Genomic DNA, 22,442 nt, shown 5'->3' on the forward strand with positions numbered 1-22,442 from the left:
CTAATACACACAAGGAGGGACTTAACTGAAAAAAAAAAGAGTAATGAACTTAAAATTATAATTCCTAGCCTCAAACAGAATGGCCTTTAATTTTTACCAAAATTTTACCATAGCTTTCTTTCTTTTCTTTTCTTTTTTTGTTTGTTTGTTTTTCAAGTAGCCTTGGCTGTCCTAGACTTGCTTTGTAGACCAGGCTGGCCTTGAACTCATAGTAATCCACTTGCTCTGCCTCCCAGAAAGCCTGGCTCTTCTGCCACAGCTTTCTTTCTTTCTTTCCTTTTTCTTTCTTTCTTTCTTTCTTTCTTTCTTTCTTTCTTTCTTTCTTTTTTCCCAAGGCAAGGTTTCTCTGTGTAGCCTTGGCTGTCCTGGACTCGTATTGTAGACCAGGCTGGCCTCGAACTCACAGGGATCCACCTACCTCTGCCTCCCAAGTGCTGGGATTAAAGGCGTGCGCCACCACCACCCAGCTGCCACAGCTTTGTTTAGTATTCACACTTTTCAACTATAAATGCAGTGTTTTATCAAATAATTAAGTTCCAATAATTCCCAAAATGTCACTACACCTTGAAAGTAATTTCTATTTTTCCCCCCTCTTTGAGTTTTCAAGACAGGGTTTCTCTGTATAGCCTTGGCAGTCCTGGACTTGCTTAGTAGACCAGGCTGGTCTCGAACTCAGAGATCCATCTGCCTCTATCTCCCAGAGTGCTGGGTTTATAGGTATGTGCCACTGCACCTAACTGAAAGAAATTTCTTTTAATGTGGTACTATGGATCAAAGGTAGGCCTTACATATACTGGGCAACAATTCCACCATTAAACTGTAGCTCATCCCATGTACTTTTATTTAATCATGTTACAGAAATGAATCTTAACTTTAAATATGTGTGTATACACATATGTGCATGCATATGTATCTTTTTCAAAATAAAATTTCCTCCCTAACCTAAGTCTATTCTGGTCTTATATTCAAGAGTTTTCTCCCTTAGGATTCCCTTGGGAATATATAAATGTGCTGTTCATAGGATATCAATAGTGGACATCTCCACATGGAAGGATTCTGAGTCTTTCCCCAACTAAATTATCTTATCTTTTTAAAGCTTAATTCTTAATATCAGATTTCTATAAATCAGACCTAATGTTTCAATTGAAAATCAACCTATATGAATACCCATGTTTTCTATCATGACATGCAATATATAGTAACTAACTGAATCAAATTTAATGTAGCCTATACTTTCAGATATTAGCATCTTTAGGTTCAGACTCCACTAATTCTGTAAGAATAAAATACAAAATGTGATGTGAAAAAATAATACTATTTATGACTACTCTGATGGAAATCAGATAACGAATGAATATATCCACAGGAGATAGCACTGTTCTTGCTGCTCCCTTTCTTCTAACCCAGTCTCCTTTCTTTTTACAGTAATACCTCTGTTTTCCTCAGAGGAACTAATGCTCTCCCATACCCACTCACATATTTTTAAAGACTTATTTATTTACTTACTTACTTATTTGTTTGTTTATTTAATGTATGTGAGTCCTCTATTTGCATGTACACCTGCAGGCCAGAAGAGGGCATCAGATCGCATTATAGATGGTTGTGAGCCACCATGTGAGTGTGGGGAATTAAACTCAAGACCTCTGGAAGAGCTGCCAATACTGCTGAGCCATCTTTCCAGCCCCCCACTCACATACTTCTAAAGAGGCTGGCCCCACTTACAACTCCCAACATGAGCATGAGCACAACACTAACTAAAACCAGTCTGATAAAATTCAATTCCTATACTTTTCAAGTTGGCAGCAGGTGAGTTCCTTCCACTGAAGTTACTGAGCTAAATGTAAGCTGACTGCTATCCCTGACAGATATATCAAGTCATCTTTGAGAAAAGCTAGGTGAGTACTCTTTTTCTTCCCTAGTATTGCACATTATTTCAATTTTGCAGCCCATTCCTTTAAAAGACTAGTTAGCAGTGAGTCTTAAGTAAAATAGAATTTAAGACTAAAAATATTAATAAGAATTTTTTTTTAAGTTTTTCCATACAGAGTTTCTCTATGTTATCTTGGCTGTCCTGGACTTACTTTGTGGATCAGGCTGGCCTCAAACTCAGTGATCCACCTGTCTCTGCCTCCCACATGCTGGGATCAAAGGTGTGCACCACCACACCCCGCTAATAAGAAATTTAAAAACCACTCATAGATCCTTCTCTATGTCTACACCATATGCCCTTTATCACAATACAAGTATCAAAAGAGAAACCCCGGATAACTGAGACTATCACATCTCTCGACGCACAGACCAGGGAAAGCAATGAGCATGCACTCGTGCCAGAAAGAAGACCAGCAGGCAGAAAAGTGGCATCAACTACGGCCTGAGGAAATCAGGACAGAACAAATGCAAGGATCCTGCATCCATTTAAAAAACTTTAATTTAAATGCATCTGTCACATTTTTCCATGTATCATGCAAAGGGAAAGTAGCTAAGAAAACATTTAGCGAACATTAATTAAATATTCACTATAGCAGGTCCTCTGGCAGAACAATCAGTCCTCTGGTTAAGCCCAGTAAATATTTAAGCTAGGGGCCACCATCAAAAAAAAAACCCCAAAACAAAAAAAATCCTCTCATCTACATAAAATGGTAAGGACAAATGAGGGAGTATCAGGCCCTGCAGCAGGACCTATTAAATAAACAGAATGAGCTAATTGGTAAGGAAGCTATAACAGATAAATGCAGGTTTATTAGAAGTGGCATGGGAATCCCAGCGTGGTGGCACACACCTTTAATCCCAGCACTCGGGAGGCAAAGGCAGCTGATTGCTGTGAGTTCGAGGCCAGCCAGGTCCACAAAATGAGTCCAGGACAGCCAAGGTTAAGAGAAACCCTGTCTCGAAAAATCAAAAGAAAAAAAAAAGAAGAAGAAGAAGAAGTGGCACAGGAGGGGGAAGGGAGGGGAGCATGCATTGGGGGTGAGGGAAAGGAAAGGAGAGAGGGTAGGGAGTTGGAGAAAAAGGGGGGACTGGAACCAAAATGTCTGATTTATATAGTGAATCTCTGGGAGAGGGGAAGCCCTGCCCTAGGTAGGGGGCAGGCCATGCCAGTCACGCCCTGCGGCAGGACCTAACACTGAGTATCATGCCTTTTCAGAGACATGGTTGCTCTCTCCATCCTACCCTTGGTACTAACAATGAGCAGACTACAAACTATGGACTATTAAAGTATCTCCCTGCCAAGAAAGGTTTCATTCCCTAAGTCACTGCCATTCAAAAAGTGTCCTTGCTAGATTTAGTCTCCACTCGGCCTACCTGTCCAAAGTGAGCAGGGTAGCCCAGCATGTGCATATATAGTAACTTTGCCACATTCCGACACCGGTATGTATTGTCTTCTTCTCTAAATGATGACCGGATTGCAGCACATTCTTTCTGGATCATTTCTCGTTCCTCAGCTTGGGTTCGGGCTGTCCGGATGGTCCGGATCAGCTCCCGCAATCTGATGGGGGCTGGCATCCTCTGGATATAGAAAGACATAAAATAGAAACGTCCTTATTTCTTGCTCCCAAAACCATTCATACAACTACTAACATAAGATATTAGCTGGTTTTTAAGAACACAACTTGCTAAATCCAGCTTAGATATGATAGTTTGCTAATAAGCTTCAAATATATTACATGCTAATCCTGCACCTGAGTAAATTTCTATAAAGTGTTAACTACTAAAGACATCAAAACAAGACAGAAACATCAGTATTTGTCTGGTGTGATGGCTCATTCCTGTAATCCTAAAATTAGAGAAGCAGGGTAGGAAAATTACCATGAGTTTAAGGCCAGCCTGGGGTACACAGTGAGTTCCAGGCTAGGGTCTGACTACATAAGTTGAACCAATACCAGCTACTGAATCGTTTTGAACCGGATTCCCTTCCTGCCTCCCGCAGATCAACACTCTGTTTGCCATGATGTTCATAGAGACCCCCATACTACCTGTGTATTATTGTTACAGTTTATGAAAAATAACTCATTTTCTCATTTGTTCTGTTCTTTTCTTTGGTTTTGAGTCAGGGTTTTGTGTTATTTGGCTTGGCCTGAAATTGCTTCTAAACTTGATGCTGTTGTTTCTGTCTCCTGAGTGTTGGGATTGAAGGTGTGTGTGTGCCACTGCTCCTAGTTTAAGTGGTACTAGAAATGAAACCCAGGGGACTATGCGAGCTAGGCAGGCTTTCTACTAAGTTAATTACATCCCAGCCCTCTTTAGACCACTTTGTAATTAAGGTAGAAATCTTGAGCTACATTTTGCCTATGAAGAAATTTAGTTTCAACAATTCTGCAATTTGCTTAAGATCACACAGGTGACAGGTGACAGAAGGAACACCATAGCCAGCTCTCTCAATACTTCAAAATGAACACTGCACTTACAGACGAACCAACACACCTACTAGGATTTGTTTTAAAGCACTCTAGAAAAATAACAACAACAAAAAAACTAACAAAAACTGGGGCGACAGAAGTTTTAAAATGGGCAAAATATGATCATTGCTGAACGCATAAATGTTCCATGTTCTGGTTTTGTGTACATGACATTTTCATAATCAAAAGTTTTAGGAAATCACCAAGCTTTCATGTAAGGCTGTAGTGGAGTTAGCAGAGTGCTTGCCTGACGTGCAAGAAAGCCTGGACTCAATTCCCAACATGCACAGTAGTGCACACCTGGAGGTGAAGGAGGAAGACTCAGAAGTTACAAGCCGAAACAGGATACCAGAGACCCTAATCCAGGACAGAAGAATAGAAGAAGGTTGAAAGAAAGGCAGGAAGGAAAGAAGGAAAAAGAGAGATGAAAGTAGGAAAGGAAAGGGAGAAAAGAAAGAAAAGGAGAGAAATTGTGAAATTTCAATAAGCAAAGCATGTAAACACTTAAATGTCTCACTGAAAATAAGATGCTTGCCAGGCGTGGTGGCACACACCTATAATCCCAGCACCCGGGAGGCAGAGGCAGGAGGCCAGTCTGGTCTACAAAGCAGGTCCAGGGCAGCCAAGGCTACACAGAGAAACCCTGACTTGAAAAAAAAGAAAAAAAAGAAAGAAAGAAAGAAAGAAAAGAAGATGCTTAATACTTAAGGATCTACTCAAAGAGCCATTTCTTTTTTTAATAGTAACTATAAATGCCACAGGCTTCAGGATAAAACATCTGTAACAAACTGGTATGCTGCATACGTAGTATATAATGGGAAAATGTTTTTTTTTTTTTTAAAAAAAAGCATCAAGAGAGCACAGCTAGCTGGGTATAGTTGTGCACATCTTTAATCCCAGCACTCGGAAGGCTAAGGCAGATGGATTGGTGTGAGTTTAAGGCCAGCCTGGTTTACAAAGCAAGTCCAGAACAGCCAAGACTACACAGAGAAACCCTGTCTCGAAGGAAAATAAAAAAAGGCATCAAGAAAGCACAGCTGCTAGTGTCAAGCTGCAAGTAACTGCCCACTCTCCTTTCAAACAGTAAACTTTACATAACTCATGGATTCCTAAAAAAGAGAAGTCACCTGGCTTGGCATGGCAGCTCAGGCCGTAACCCCAGCATTCAGTAGGCTAAGCTGGGGGGATCATTTCAGGTCCAAGGCTAGAGACTTTCAAAGGTCAACAACAAATACTACTGGGAGGAAGAGGGTACAGCTGAGTGGCAGAGAGCTTGCCTAGCATGCACTGATGCCCTTTCACCTTAGCTAGCACCAAAACAGCTGGGAAGCTCTGGAGAAAACACTGTTTCTCAACAAATACCCCCAATGACTCTACAAAGCAAACACAAAGACTGTTAGAAAAGCTTAACTCTTGTCCAAGAACATGTATGTAATCTAACTTGGAAAGAAATCAAGAATTTAAGCTAGGTAATAGAGAAACAGGTTATCTGGCATAAAGTCTAAGTAATGAATCACAGAATCACAGAAAAAAGTCCACGAGACCAGCTTAATTTTTTTTAAGCTCCAGGACAATTTATTATTAGAGTTTGAAAGAAAAGCCCTCAAAGAGGGCAAGCTATGTATCTTGACAGCAGCAGGAGACAGAGAGAAAAGAAAGAAAACCATGCTGTTTGAGTTAGGCCAGCGTGGAAATCAGTCACATGACAGACAAGCAGCCACATGACCAGGAGGAGAACTGGGGGGGGTGAGGGGCGGGGGAGGCCTAAAGTACCAAAGAGGCACACTTAGGCTCAGGCTAGTACCCAAAAGTCAGACAGAAGAAAAGGCGGGGATGGGGGAAACTCAACAGAAGTCTTGGTGGGCCTGGCCTGACTGCAGAGGGCAGAAATTCTGGGGAGGAAAAGTATAGTATCTTACTGTGAGGATACTAATGTTTCCTGCTTGGCTTAAGGTAGATCCTGACAGGGCAAGGCAGCTTGGTGGTTAACTATTAAGGGACAAGACAATGGCAGGTCTCCACCTAGAGGTAGATTCCATTCTCACCTCTCCCCTCCCCGTTTTGTTTTGTTTTTCTGGTTTTGTTTTGTTTTTCAAGACAGAGTTTCTTTGGTAGTCCTGGCTGTCCTGGACTCGCTTTATAGAACAGGCTGGCCTCAAACTCAGATGCGCCACCACGCCCAGCTAGATTCCATTCTTTACTATAACACTCCCTCCTGTGAAGTAACCCTAAAAGGGTTTAGGAGATGGTCTAAAGTTGGGGGACATAACTCATTTCTACCATCAAAGTCTAGGGATCTGGTACCAAAGGGAATAATATCTGAAGTCTTAGTCCCTATCCTCACAGATACATGCAGGCAGAGCACTGTATACATAATAATAAATAAATAAATGTATTTTTTTATTTCTATGTGGGAAAGAGCAAAGATAAACAGCTGGTACTCAGACTTCCTTTTAACCCTTACTCTATGGAAATGAGTCTGGTCTGAAAATTCTAGGCATGTCCAATACTACAAAAGAAAACAATAAGGTATGGAACTTTATTTTGGCCAAGGTGTTAAAAATTTTAAAAAGAGTGAAGTAGTCTATGGGAAAACAAAACAAACCACTAGAAGTAGCAGCAACTAAAATAAAAGAATTATAATGAAAGAAAATACCACAATACAGAAATGGAGCTGCTCAGCCAAGCTCTTCACCTACCTTCCCTAGTCTTCTTGTACTAATAAGCCTTGGAATTTAGGGTCTTATATTTTGAAAGATTTTGAGTGACAAGTGTAAATGGGAACGATAAAGCAAAGTTCTCAAACCTTCAAAGCACTCGTAGCATAGCATATCCCTCGATGTTGGAGCTGTAAAGTTCTCAAGCCTTTAAATGTGTGCTCTTAGTGTCATACATACTGCTCAGACAAGGGACCACTACAGAACAGACTTTAAGGAACTCTCCAGCCAAAATAAGAAAACAGACTCTAGGGCTGTCAGCCAAGCCTCCTAGAGCAGGCCTATAAACATAACTATGCCTCTGCTCCACCAACTGAAACATTAGGACACAGAGCGCTCTCCATAGGTGTGTACAGCGCTTGATGGTCCCCTACATATCATTCTGCCTCAATTTCATGTCAGTTGTATAAATGATAGCCTCGGGATCAATTCCCTGGGTTGAATCCTAGCTCCACCACTTAATAGCTGTGTGTCCTTGAGTAAATGACTTAAACTCTGACATCTTCAGTTTCCTCATCTGCAAAATGTGGAGAAACCACCTATCTCAAAGGGTTATTGCAAGAATTCAATACAACACATATAAAGTAAACACATAAAAGAACATATTCTAGCTTTCCACCATGGCTCATGCCTATAATCCCAGAACTTGGGAGTCTGGAACAAAAGGACCAATGAAGTTTAAAGCCAGCCTGGACTATGCTATATTAGAGAAGCTCTGGTTTTTGTTTTTTGAACCATTTTCTTTACAAATAAAACAGTGCAGAGGTCTGACTATACTCATGGAAAATATAGAGGTCAATCCTAACACATGGCCCATCTGTGAGGAGAGTTTGTGCAGGGACAGCTGGAGACAAGGGGTCCCTGGTACATTCTTTTTTTTTTTTTTTTGAGACAGGATTTCTCTGTGTAGCCTTGGCTGCCCTGGACTCGCTTTGTAGACCAGGCTGGCCTCGAACTCACACGATCCATCTGCCTCTGCCTCCCGAGTGCTGGGATTAAAGGCGTGGGCCACCACGCCCGGCCGCTTATTATTGCTCACCATGCGTATGTCTGAAATAGTTCATATTAAAACTAAACTCAGGGCCTGGGGAGAGAGAGTGATCGCATGGCATGAAAAAGGCCTTGAGATTAACCTCCAGTCCTGAAATAAACAACTGTAAAGTCAAATATATCCAATCCATGTAATAGAACTGTAATCACATTATTGGAAAATATCAACTATCTGCTTGTACTGTTTAGTTTATTTTTTGTTTCAGTTTTAGGTGTTTTGGGGGGGTTGTTTGTCTGGTTTTTTTTTCAAGACAGGGTTTCTTTGTGTAGCCTTGGCTGTCCTGAACTCACTCTGTAGGGCAGGCTGTTCTGGAACTCACAGATCCACCTGCCTCTGCCTTCCAAGCGTTGGGATTAAAGGCATTTAGTTTTTAAGAGTAGGTTTGATGTAGCCATGTCTGACTCCAACTGGCTATATGATTGCTGGCCTTCAACTCCTAATCCTCCCACCTAATCCTACACATACATACACACACACACACACACACACACACACACACACACACTGAGGTTAGGGGTCTGCATTACCATGCCAAGCTTTATTTCTCAAAGAACTAAAAGACCAAAAGGGGCTAGGGTTGTAGCTCAATGATGCAGCACATGCCAACTATGCACAAGACCCTGCGTTCAGCAACAAAAAGTGCTGGGGAGATGGCTCACCAGGTGTGCTAGCTACTCCTATGTCAACTTGACACACAAACTCTACTTATCTGACAGCAGGCAGCCTCAATTGAGAAGATGCCTCCATAAGAGCCAGCTGTAAGGCATTTTTAAAATTAGTGATCAATGGGAGAGGGCCCAGCCCATTGGGACACCCCTGGGCTGCCGGTCCTCATGGTTCTATAAGAAATTGGAAGCCAGGCGTGGTGGCGCACGCCTTTAATCCCAGCACTCAGGAGGCAGAGGCAGGCTGATCACTATGAGTCCAAGGCCAGCCTGGTCTACAAAGTGAGTCCAAGACAACCAAGATAACACAGAGAAACTCTGTCTCAAAAGCATAAGTAAAAAAATTTTTTTAATTTAAAGGAGGAGAAAGAGAAAAAGAGACCAGCGAGCTAGCCATGTTGTTGTTGCACACCTGTAATCCCAGCATTCGGAAGGCAGAGGCAGGTGGTTATCTGTGAGTTTGAGGCCAGTCTGGTCTACAAAGCAAGTCTACACAGAGAAACCCTGTCTCAAAAAACGAAGGAGGTGGGCTGGAGAGATGGCTCAGCGGTTAAGAGCACTGACTGCTCTTCCAGGGGTCCTGAGTTCAATTCCCAGCAACCACATGGTGGCTCACAACCATCTATAATGTGATTTAATGTGTACTGTATACATAATAAATAAACCTTTTTTTTTTAAAGGAGGAGGAGGAAGAGGAAGCGGAGGAGGAAGAGGAACAAAAACAAGAAGAAACAACAGCAGCTGCTGCCAGCATCGCTGAGGTGAAATCTTCTGGGAAGTGTTTCCTGAGAGCACAGAGAAGCTGTGTTCCACTGGTAGCCACAGTTGCACCTCTTGTTGGCAGCTGGACTTGGTAGTTTGAGAGTCACCCATGTGGTATTGGTTTTGAAGGGGTCATGGAGAGCAATCGAGACTTGGCACTATGAGAGGCCATTGGTGAAGGTGCAGCCTCAGTGGCAGTTGAAGGTCCAGGACTAAAGTCTTGCAGAGAAGTTGAGGTTTGGCACCAGGAAGACAGCCTATGAAGTTATTTATGTTCTTAATGTGAGATCTTGGGGATGAATAAGAAAGGAAAAGTAGGCTGGGTATGGTGGCACACGCCTTTAATCCCAGCACTTGGGAGGCAGAGGCAGGCAGATCGCTGTGAGTTCGAGGCCAGCCTGGTATACAAAGTTAGCCCAGGAAAGCCCAAGGCTACACAGAGAAACCCTGTCTTGGAAGAAATAAAATAAAAATAAATAATAGTGGTGTGTGTGTGTGTCAAGTTGACAAGGGTCAGGCTATTCATGAAAGTGCAGCTTAGTTGCAGCAAGGGGCCCCAACAATTTCGGAGATGCCAGTGTTGTGGGATGAACACCAGAAACAGCAGCAGCAGTGGAGTGGAGCCAGCCTGAGCCTAGAAGACAAACTATGTGCCACAGAGGGCAAAGTGACTCAAGTTCTTTGGAGGAGCCCAGAAGATTGTAAGTGAATCCCAGATAATTGGACACTGAGTTGTTTATACTGTTGGAATTTGGTTTTAGTTGGTTTGAATTGTGACTGCACCCTGGTTCTTCCCTCTGAAGAAAGTATTTCATTTTGATTTTTTTTTTTTAACAGGAATCCACAGCTAAAAGACTCTGAACTTTTAAGAGATTATAGATGGTTGCTGGGAATTGAACTCACGAACTCTGGAAGAGCAGACAGTGCTCTTAACTGCTGAGCAAGACTGGATATTTTAAAGAGACTGAAATTTTAAGGTCTTTGAATTTGTAAAGACTGGGATTTTAAAGTTATTTATGTTTTTAATGTGAGATCTTGGGGATGAATAAGAAAGGAAAGGTGAACTGGGCACGGTGGTGCACGCCTTTAATCCCAGCACTTGGGAGGCAGAGGCAGGCAGATTGCTTTGAGTTCGAGTCCAGCCTGGTCCAGGGAAACCCTGTCTCAAAAAAACAAGAAAGAAAGAAAGAAAGAAAGAAAGAAAGAAAGAAAGAAAGAAAGAAAGAAAGAAAGGAAGGAAGGAAGGAAGAAAGAAAGAAAGAAAAGGTGTGGCTTAATAGTGATGTATTTGTCAAGTTAACAAGGGGCCAATTGTACTGGCTGGCCTTGTGTCAACTTGACAAACTAGAGTGTCTGAAAGGAGGGAACCTCAATTGAGAAGATACCTCCATGAGATCCAGCAGTAAGGCATTTTCTTAATTAGTGATCAAAGGGGGAGGACCCAACCCATTATGGGTAGTGCCAAACCCAGGGCTGGTGGTCCTGGGTTCTATAAGAAAGCAGTCTGGCTGGGCGTGGTGGCACTTGGGAAGCAGAGGCAGGTGAATCACTCTGAGTCCAAGGCCATCCTAGTCTACAAAGGGAACTCAGGACACCCAACATCTCTCTCTCTCTCTCTCTCTCTCTCTCTCTCTCTCTCTCTCTCTCTCTCTCTCTCTCTCTCTCACACACACACACACACACACACACACACACACACACACACGAGTAAGCCTGTAAGCAGCATCCTTCCATGGCCTCTGTATCTGCTCCTACGTCCAGGTTCTGTCCTATTTGAGTTCCTGCCCTGACCTCCTTCAATGATAAACAGCAAACAGCAATATGAAAGTGTAAGCCAAATAAACACTTTCCTCCGCCACTTGCTTTTTGGTTATGGTATTTTCATCACAGCAATAGAAACCCTAACTAAGACTTCAGGTAAGAGCACTTGCTCTGCAAGCATAAGGACCACAGTTCAGATCTCAGCACCAAAAACCCCAGACATAGCACACTTGTGACTGTAAAGCCAGCATTAATAGGGAGGATAAAGAGACAGCAGAGAGGGGGAAAACTGGGTTTTGCTGGCCACCAGCCTATGCAAACCTGGAGTGACTCTGCTCCAGGTTCAGTGAGAGACCACGTCCCAAAGCAATAGGGAGGAGAACAGTAAGATATGCCTGTACATCTGACTATCGAACACACTGACAGCACTGCATGCTCTTCTAGAGGATCAAGCTTAATTACAAGCAGCCACACAGAAGCTCACAAGTTAACTCAGGTTCCAAGGGAGCCAACACTCTCTTCTACAAGCATGTGGCACAGACATACATGCAGGCAAAACACCCAAACACATAAAATAAAAATAAGTAAATGGGGGCAGGGGGATAGCTCATTAAATTACTGATCAAGCTGAACTATTGTTTTGATTCTCCTAAAATTTATTACCCAAAAGAAGAAAACTCTCAGTTTCCAAAATCTATACAACTATATCTGAGATAAAGAGCTCCCACAAGGAGTAACACCATTCTCAAGCCAGGATCACCACTTTTGTCCCGTGAAATGCTCACTTCCTCACTACAGGATAAGATCCCCAAGGCCGAGTCACCCTTATCTTTCCTCACCTCTGAAGTATGAGCCAAATAAATACTCTTTCTATTGAATCTGGAAGAGTAAAACAGTCTTATCTAAAGAGCATGTATTTGTCCTTCAAAGCACATGAACTGAAGGTGTACTGGCCGCTCAGCCCAGTTCCTGGCCCAGATAACTTTCTTCCCACATCAGAACTCACTACCTGCTGAGAGCTTTGAGCTACTGACAGCCAAAAGTCAAGAACACAAAACCAAAAAGCTGAAGCTCCTATGGCTACAAGGTCATTTGTCCCCTTAACCTAAAGACATTTGAACTCTTAAGTCTTTAAAAAAAAAATCTAAATTAAAAACCAACTTTTCTAACCAACAGGAAGATTTTATTTGAATAAGTCTTTCTTGCTAAACACTAAAAAACAGACTTGAGTAAAGGATTGAGACTGCAGTTCCCTTTGCCACTGATTAATTACTACATAGAGCCAGTCATGGATTGTGTGCCTGAGACCTAAGAGACTAAGTTAACTGGGCATAATCCTCCCTGCTGCTTTGTAAAGGAACTGAGTTCAGTTCCCAGCACTCACATCATTAGGTGGCTATCTTAGCTCTTAGCCCCAGGGGATCAGACACTCTCTTTCTCACCTCCTTGGAAATTCACACACATTTGCAATGCATTCACACAGATATACACTCATCCACATAAAAAGAACTCAAAAGATAGCTTTTTTTGTTTGTTTTTCAAGACAGGGTTTCTCTGTGTAGCCTTGGCTGTCCTGGATTCGCTTTGTAGACCAGGCTGGCAGCGATCCACCTGCCTCTACCTGCCTCTACTCCCCCCACTCCCAGTGCTGGGATTAAAGGCGTGCACCACCACCACCCGGCTAAAAATAGCAAATCTTAAAAAAAAAAAAATTTTTTTTCAGACCAAGGAGCCAGGTAGAATTAGGCAGGGTTTCCAGCAGCCACATGGGGTTCACAGCCCTCCGTAGCTCTAGTTCCAAGGGATCTGGTTCCGTCTTCTTGCCTCTGTGTGTACCAGGCATGCAAACAGCACACATACTATAAATGCACGCAAAACGCCTAAAGATTATTGTTTTTGCTAAGAGCTTAAATATCTGTGAAGCACAGGGTTTATCAGGTTCCACATGATTCAATGCACCAACACTAAGATTAACTTTATATATGCTGTAGTTTCCAGCACAAAATACAACTTCCTAATTATTAATCACTGTCTCAAGTTCCACAACACCCAAAGTAACCTCCATCCAAGGCACAGTGTACAGTGGAAAGCGGACACAAGAGGTTCAGATGAAGAACACAGTCCCCTGTGAACTACAGTACTATAATCTGACTCAGGTCCTTTGGCCTGAATCGTCCCTAGGTAAACTACTAAAATGGAATTTCTGGCTCTTCAAAGCAAAGGAGTATGTGGTAGAATGTGTAACCACACAGAAATACCACCACACCCTGTGCAGGACAGCCAGTTGGCATCCCTCTAAGAGCTCTGAAGTTCAACTCTTCCTTAATAATACTTTTTTATGTTTAAGTTATTCATGCCAAAATTCAACACAACTGAAAATTTTTTTAAAGACAAGAAATTCAAGCATACTACCAAACTGAATAGCGTAAGATGCATGAATAACAACAAAAGCTGAGTTGTTGTTTTTCAAGACAGAGTTTCTCTCTGTGTAGCTCTGGCTATCTTGGACCCCCTTTGTAGACCAGGCAAGCTCAAACTCCAGAGTGCTGAGGTTACAGGCATGCATCACCTTGACCGGCTCTATTTTTATTTTTTTAAAGACAAAGTCTCATTATGTAAACTCACAGAAATCTGCATGTCTGCCTCCAGAGTGCTAAGATTGAAGGTGTCACACCCCACTCCAGAATTTGCTTTGTTAATTAAAACGAGATAAGGGAAAACAGGAATAAAGCAAAATCATAAATTTTCAATCTTAGTAAATAAGTTGTCATTCATCCCACAAGACTTAGAGAAAAGTACTTTCCTAAGGATGAAATCAGAAAGATTAAAGTTGTTTAATAATAAAATTTCATGCCAGGCACAGTGGTGCACACCTTTAATTCCAGAACTCGGGAGGCAGAGGCAGGTGACTATCTGTATTTGAGGTCAGCCTGCTCTACAAAGGTGGTTCCAAGACAGCCAGGACTACACAGAGGAACCCTGTCTCAAAAAAAAAAAAAAACTTGCCAAAGATGAGCCTGCTGGTGATACACCGCTTTTAATGCCAGCACTTGGGAGAGGCAGGAGGATTGCTGTGAGTTGGAGGACAGCCAGGACAGCCAAGGCTACACAGAAAAACCTAGTCTCAAAAAAGCCAAAAAACAAAACAAAACAAACAAAAAACATTACCAAAGATGAAAAAGCTTAACAAAATAATTGTCTATAGAGCCTGGCGTCGTGGCACATGCCTCCCAGCACTCAGGAGGCAGAGGCAGGCAGATCGATGTGAGTTCTAGGCCGGCCTGATCAACAAAGCGACTCCAGGACAGGCAAGGACACAGAGAAACCCTTCTTGAAAAAACTTTAAAAAAAAAAAAAGGGAGGGGGAAGGAAAGGAAAAGAAAAGAAAAGAAAAATGAAAAACCAAAGGAGGAGGAGGAGGAGGAGGAGGAGGAAGAAGAAGAAGAAGAAGAAGAAGAAGAAGAAGAAGCAGCAGCAGCAGAAGCAGCAGCAGCAGCAGCAGCAGCAGCAGCAGCCACCAAAAAAAATAAATAAATAAATTAAAGCCATGGCCAGGCATCATGGCGCACGTCTTTAATCCCAGCACTAGGGAGGCAGAGGTAGGTGGATCGCTGTTGAGTTCGAGGCCAGCTTGGACTACAGAGTGAGTCCAGGATAGCCAAGGCTACACAGAGAGACCCTGTCTCGAAAAACAAAAAACAAACAAACAAAAAAATATATATATATAAAGCCACTATGCCTTTTAAGTTTCAGGAAAGCAAAATGAGGTCAGTAAGAGGATTCAGGGGATATGAGCACTTGTTGCCCAGTACCATGACCTGAGTTCAAGCCCTAGGATTCACAAAAGAGAAAACTAATTCCTGCAAATCGTCCTCTGATATAAATAACACACTGATTAAAAATGGACAGCAAAGCAAAGATGCTAGGGAAAGAAACAAAATATAATACAAATGTAAAGCATAACAAGTGACAATTAATTGGGGGAAAATGATTTCTTTGGTCCTAGCATAGCTAACTGGCTCTCTAAATAAGCCACATAAGTGCCTATACTGACGGGGTATTGTGGCTCACACTTTAAAATCCCAACATACTGAAGGCTGAAGAAGTGAAAAGCCAGCCAGAGTTACATACTAGGATCTAGGCTAGCCTAGGCAACAGAGTGAGACCCTCACTCAGACAAAAAAAAAAAAAAAAAAAAAAAAAAAAAAAAAATCACACCATGTGTTAACACCCTGTTACTCCAGGACTATATAAACCATTCTTTTCTCAATGACTTAAATATCTTTGTCATTTTACATATCTATGGTTTAGAAATATGTATAACGATATAGAAAATTCACTGTTGCTCAGCTCTATGGGAGGCAGAGGCAGGCAGATCTCTGTGAGTTAGAGGCAACCTGGTCTACAACCAGGACAGTAAAGGCTACACAGAGAAACCCTGTCTCAAAAATACAGAAGAAAGAAAGAAAAAGAGAGAAAGAAGAAAAACTCACTGCTAACAGACTTGTATAGCAAGCACATTTAACCATTGAGCCACCTCTTCAGGAATAAATTATGGTGACCTGCTTAAGAGTAATCTGACAAAAAGGGGGAGGGGGCTGAACAGATGGCTCTGTACTCAAGAGCACCTGCTGCTCGTCCAAAGAACCCAAGTTTAGTTCCCAGCACCCAGGTCCAGCAGTTGTAACATCTACCTGTAATTCCAACTTCAGAAAATCCAACAGTCTCTTAATACACACACTATACAGTGACACACAATTAATAATAAAATCTAAAATATAATTCTGTTGAACCTGAAATCCCAGGCCGGGCAGTGGTGGTGCACGCCTTTAATCCCAGCACTCGGGAGGTGGGGGGTGGGGGAGGAGGGGTGGGGGTGGGGCAGGCGGATCTCTGTGAGTTCGAGGCCAGGCTACTCTACAAAGTTAGTCCAGGACAGCCAAGGCTACACAAAGAAACCTTGCGGTGGGGGGGGGGGGGGAGGAAATGCCATGTCTAGTCATAGAATCTAGGGTCTAGCTATGCACATTTATGTCAATATGGTGTTTAAGAACCCAGAAACACTGAAGGATGCACATCTTCTACACAAAACCATTGGAGAGTAGTAACCATGGGAGGTCTGAAGGAAATCAGTAGCTTTCTTAAAAGCCTTTCAATTTTGTTCACTTATTATAATAGATTATATTGTTTTCTAGATTAAAAAAGATGAAAAGTAAAATCAGGCTTAATGAACACACCTTTCACGCAGCACTTTGTGAGTCTGAGGCCACCTGAGTCTATATAGCAAGTCCCAGGCCAACCAGGGCTACAATGAAACCCTGTCTCAAAAAAACAGATGAAAAAAATTTTTGTTTTTTTTTTTGTTGTTGTTGTTTGTTCGTTTTTCAAGACAGGGATTCTCAGTATAGCCTTGGCTGTCCTGGACTCACTTTTGTAGACCAGGCTGGCCTCCAACTCAGAGATCCACCTGCTTCTGCCTCCCAAGTGCTGGAATTAAAGGAATGTGCCACCACACCCAGCCAAAATATAATTCTTTTAAAAAACTCAGAATAGGGGCCAGAGAGATGGTTCAGAGGTTAAGAACATTGACTGTTCTTCCAGAGGTCTTGAGTTCAATTCCCAGCAACCACATGGTGGCTCACAACCATCTAAAATGTGATCTGATACCCTCTTCTGGCATACAGGCAGAGCAATGTAGACATAATAAATACTTTTTTTAATCCCAGAATAATAAAAGTATATTATTAAAACTCAAGGGAAGTGGGCACTTGAAAGGCAGAGGCAGGCAGGTCTCTCGTGAGTTCAAGGCCAGCCCAGTCTATATAGCAAGGGCCAGGCCAGGCCACAAAGTGAGACTCTACCTCAAAAACAAACAAAACAAGGAAGGGAGTCAGTAACTTATCAGTGAACTACCAACACATTCACTGTTGAGAAAGAGACTGCTGTTTCTGGACAAGATGGATTACAGAACAAATCCTGAAAAGAGAGAAGGGTGGTGAGATTCCTTTACTGCCACCTGAAGCTTCTAAAGGGTACATCAAGAAGAGCCATGCTTAGTGTCAACTTCAGAATTAAATCTAAATAAACATTTCAAAGGCACACAGTCAAGACTACCTGCCTTCTGTTTTGTTGCTGGTGCTTACATTAGAAATAGTTTTTAAAATTGTAAAACATGTATGTTGGAGGTGAAGGGTACACAGATGGAGATCAGAGGACAACCCAGTCTCCTTCTACCTTTACACAGTGCAAGGATCAGATCAAACTTAAGTCACCAGGCTTGTACAGCAAGAACCTTCACCCACTCAACAACCTCAGCAGCCTGAGAAGTAAGTTTATAAAGGTTCAAATAAATAGAGAAGGTTTTCTGGGTCAGTAGGAATTTTCAACAAACTATACCATCGTGTACTGAGCTAAAAACAAATCTTTTTACTGTAAATTTCAATGTAATTTTCTGCATATGATTTTCTAAGGCAGTGTTTTGAAATTGATGTTAGTAAATGTCCTATTCTCAACGTGTTGCAGCTGATAAAAGCTATTTTGTTCCAGCCAGTGGTGGCACACACCTTTAATCCCAGCACTTGGGAGGCAGAAGCAGGTGGATCGCTCTGAGTTTGAGGCCAACCTGGTCTATAAAGCAAGTCCAGGACAGCCAAGGCTACAAAGAGAAACCCTGTCTTGAAGAAGAAAAACAAAACAAAAAAAAACCAAAAAACCACACTATCCCACTCCCTTGCCTGGAGCAGTGCTGCATTCCCATAGGGGATGGGCGAGGGAGCATTTGAGGAATGGTTTTGCCAGGTGAAAGAAAGAAGGCATTACAAGTACAGCTGGAATATAACATTAAAAATAAATATGAAGGCCTAGCATAGTATTCCATGTCTATAATTCCAGCATTTAAAAGGTCACAATGGATAGATGGATGGATGGATGGACAAATAGAAGCTAGGAAACAGCAAAAAAGCTCAATGTGTGGAAAAAAATAGGCAGAGGCAGGTGAATTGAAACCAGCAGGAGGCTACATAGTGAGACCCTGTCTCAGAGAGAGAGGTGGGGGTGAGAGAGGGATGAAGAGGGAGGGAGGGAGGGAGAGAAAGAAAGAAAGAGAGATCGAGAGAACAGTACTACCTCTAAGATGCCTTTAATTATTGAAAGTACAAAGGTCACATATATTTTCATCTTTTTCTTAACCTATTTAACCTTCAATGACAATGCTTCTAGCTTGTTAATTTATTTTACAATGGTCTCAACTGCATTTTAAAATGTATTCATTTTTAATTTCTGGTGTTTTGCTACATGTATGTCTGTATGAGGGTGTCAGATCTTGAAGTTACAGACAATTGTGAGCTGCCATGTGAGTGCTGGGAATTGAACCTGGGTCCTCTGGAAGCGCAATCAATGCTCCTAACCACTGAGCCATCTCTCCAGCCTCCACAATAAGCATTTTTTAAAGGGTTAAACTTCCAAGTATTAGTGGCTGGGTATGATGGCCCAGTTACACAGAGAAACCCTGTCTCGAAAAAGCAAAACACACAAAACCCTCCTAGTGCTTAGGGTGAAAAAGCATTTCTCATGTCAATCATCTCACTCTAATCTTTGATACTAAGCACTAGCTAATGCTGATTCAACAACTTTGACAAATGGATTGTTATTTTCCTCATCTCTCTAAACCTTTCAAACTTTCACATTCCTAGTAACCAAAACTCATGCCAAATTAAGTATTTTGTATTATTCCTTCAGAGAAGAAAAAACAGCTTGCAGGTATTTTCTAGGTGGAAATGACATTCCTTTTTTTCACTTTTCTCTTCCCTGCCTTCACTGAAATGAAATTTTATTCTCCACCCCTTCCCTCCCCAGTCTAGAAAAATCCTAATAACAGATTTTCTTTCTTTTTGTGTGTTTGTGAGGGAACAGTCCTGGCTGTCCTGGACTCACTTTGTAGACCAGGCTGGCCTCGAACTCACAGCGATCCACCTGCCTCTGCCTCCTGAGTGCTGGAATTAAAAGCTGTGCCCCACCACACCCAGCTGGGATTTTCAAAACATTACAAACCAAGAAATAGGAATTCATATAGACATGTATGTTCTCTCTTTGCTGTGGTTGTTATGGTTATATATGGAGTCAGAGTCCCAGCTATGAAGTTAGCCCTGGCAAGCATGGAATTTACTATGCAGATCAGGCTGGCCTAAAATCTGCAATGCTCTTCATACCTCTGCTAGATCACTCGTAAGAGCTACCATGTCTAGCTTGTTTTGTTTTGTTTGTTTTTCGAGACAGGGTTTCCCTGTGTAGCACTGACTGTTCTGGACTAACTTTTGTAGACCAGACTGGCCTAGAACTCACACTGATCCACCTGCCTCTGCCTCCCTGCTGGGATAAAGAGTGCACCACCACACCCACTGGCATTGGCAGCTCTTGCAGAGGACCCTGAGTTTGAGTCCCAGCACTCAAATGGTGACTCACAACTGTCTGTGTAACTCCAACTTATAGCCTTTATGGACACCAAGTATACATGTGATGATGCACAAACATCATATAAGCAAAACACCAATACAAATAAAATACAATTATTGTTTAAGTTTTCTTCTGACCTCCACACTCTCACACACATAATATACTACATTCATGAATACATATAAAAATTAAAAATTTAAAATATAGTGATAAATAGAATGAAGATTTTTTTTAAAAGCCTAAAATCAATAACTGAAAACAATTCATAAAAAATAAAGGTTAAAATGTAGGGTAGGTGTAGTGGCACATACCTTGATCCTAGGAAGGAGGCTAAGGCACTCGGAACTCGTGAGTTTCAGGCCAGCCTAGACTATTTATATAATGTGCCGGGGACAGGAAGAGGGCTACATAGAGAAATCCCTGCCTTAAAATAAACAAACCAAAGAATGAATGAACAGAATTAAGATGCAAGCTGCTAACATAATAGAGAAACCCTGCCTTTAAACAAACAGACAGAATAGAATTAAAATGAAAGCACCTAAAACAGCTAAACAAATTGCTACAGTTTAAGGAAGCAGGCTTTTGTTTGTTGGTTGGGTTGCTTGTTTGTTTTTTAACCAGTACATGCCTGGAGCTCCCCAAAGACCAGAGTCAGATCCCTGAAATTAGTGACACGGATGGTTGTGAGCCTCAAAGTGGGTGCTCGAAACCAAACCAAACCTTGATCTTCTAAAAGAGCTGCCCAGTATTCTTAACCAGTCATCTCGCCAGCACCCATAAAGGTCTTATTTTTATATTCTCAAGCTAAATCTAAGTATTTTCAAGTTTTAACTAGTTATGTCCTACTATGTACACAAAAATTTTAATTCCTATCAAATGCAAATAAAAGGATTAGACATTTTAAAATCTGTCTTGATCTGTAGATTCCAATTCAACTTTTTAAGATAAAAATAACATTTGGAAGAACTCATTTGACCTTTTATGTCTGCATAAAGAATTTTTACTGATTCACTTAAAATTACTTGGAGTTTTTTCTGCTTTGTATACAACTCTGGTTTTGACTTTCTGGAAGGTGCGGTAGGACAGATCCTATAGTTCAGTATACCAGGCTAGTATTCTGCTGACTTTTTTCCCCCCCAAGACAGGGTTTCTCTGTGTAGCCATGGCTGTTCTGGGCTCACTTTTAGACCAGGCTGGCCTCTTAACTCACAGAGATCAGCTGCCTAAGTGCTGGGGTGCACCACCATGCCCAGCTTACAGGTTCATTCTAAAAGTCATCCTTACATTATATAGTTGCTGTCAGCAAAGCAGACTGGACCAAAAAACATGTAACTTCACAAAAGAAGAAGAATGGAGCTGCATACACCCTGGAGTGGCTGCTGTCTCAGCACCAGGAAGTAAGAGAAGTTCTAGGCCAACCTAAGCTACATAGGAAGACTGTCTTAAAAACCAAAAGCTGGGCCAGGACAAGTGGCACAGACCTGTTAATCTCAGATAAAGTAGGAGGATCACAAGTTAAAGCCAGTCTGAACAACCTAGCAAAGTCATTTAAAAGGGGCGGGGGGGAGTTGGGAAGAAAGAAGGAAGGAAATAAATGGACGTTTACTAAACACAAATGTTAACTTCTAGTGCAATTCTCAACAGCCAAGACATTCATATATGTGCTGATCAATAGCACACAGAATAGCACTTTGCTAATAATCTGTCAGCACAGGGTTACTCTCTCCGGGGAAACTCCAAACCATCTAAGAATGAATGACACTTAAATCCCAGTATATTAGACCATTAACTTGAACTGTGTTAAATAATTTTTATTTTTTTATTTTTTTTTATTTTTTGGTTTTTCAAGACAGGGTTTCTCTGTGTAGCCTTGGCTGTCCTGGACCCACTTTATAGACCAGGCTGGCCTCGAACTCACAGCGATCCACCTGCCTCTGCCTCCCGAGTGCTGGGATTATAGGCGTGCACCACCACGCCCGGCATTAAATAATTTTTGATAGCTCTTTCTATACTTGTTTAAAAGAGTGAACTCAAACCCAGAACACCTCAGTAAGCAAAGTACAAGGAGACAATACTGAGTTCTTTTAAAACCAAAAGAAAAAGGAACAACTTCAGAGCAACACACTCACACAACTCATATCTAATAGTAATTAACATAGCTCTGAAGGAGCTTCTTACAGCAAGAGCAAAGAATATTTACACTAAAAATACCATCCTCTTTGACAATGTATGACCTGTAAAGAATTTACCTATAGTCTCATTTCAAAAGCTTATTAAGAATAAAGCAAGCCCGGTGTGGCGGTGCACACCTTCAATCCCAGCACTCAGGAAGCAGAGGCAGGTGGATCACTGTGCATTGGAGGCCAGCCTGGTCTACAGAGAGAGTTCCAGACAGTGAGGGCTACACAAAGAAATTCCGTCTTGAAGAAAAAGAGGAAGAGGAGGAAGAGGAGGAGGAGGAAGAGGAGGAAGAGGAGGAGGAGGAGGAAGAAGAAGAAGAAGAAGAAGAAGAAGAAGAAGAAGAAGAAAGCAGCAGGTCTGAAGAGATGGTACAGCAGTTAAGAGCACTTACTGCTCCTATAAAAGACATCGATTCCTTCCCAGCATCCACAGGGAATCTGCATACCCTCTTCCAACT

General features: G+C 41.8%; 1 protein-coding gene across 4 annotated transcripts in view; it reads right to left on the minus strand.

The window, feature by feature from the left end:
* The window catches only part of AP1G1 (adaptor related protein complex 1 subunit gamma 1), an 82,826-nt gene that overhangs the window by 58,521 nt on the left and 1,863 nt on the right, over positions 1–22,442 (minus strand). For 2 of the 4 annotated variants that reach the window (XM_084755809.1, XM_084755808.1), the window contains exon 2: positions 3,304–3,507. The exons of 1 other annotated variant lie outside the window; for it this stretch is intronic. In XM_084755809.1, coding sequence (XP_084611935.1) covers positions 3,304–3,504 — 201 coding nt within the window. In that variant the 5' untranslated portion in view covers positions 3,505–3,507. Of the gene's footprint in view, positions 1–3,303; positions 3,527–22,442 lie in introns of those variants that run through there. One more of the 4 variants, XM_084755807.1, reaches the window with a different exon arrangement.

Source organism: Acomys minous (genome assembly GCF_964271855.1).
Source record: "Acomys minous genome assembly, chromosome: 14".
NCBI lineage: Eukaryota > Metazoa > Chordata > Mammalia > Rodentia > Muridae > Acomys > Acomys minous.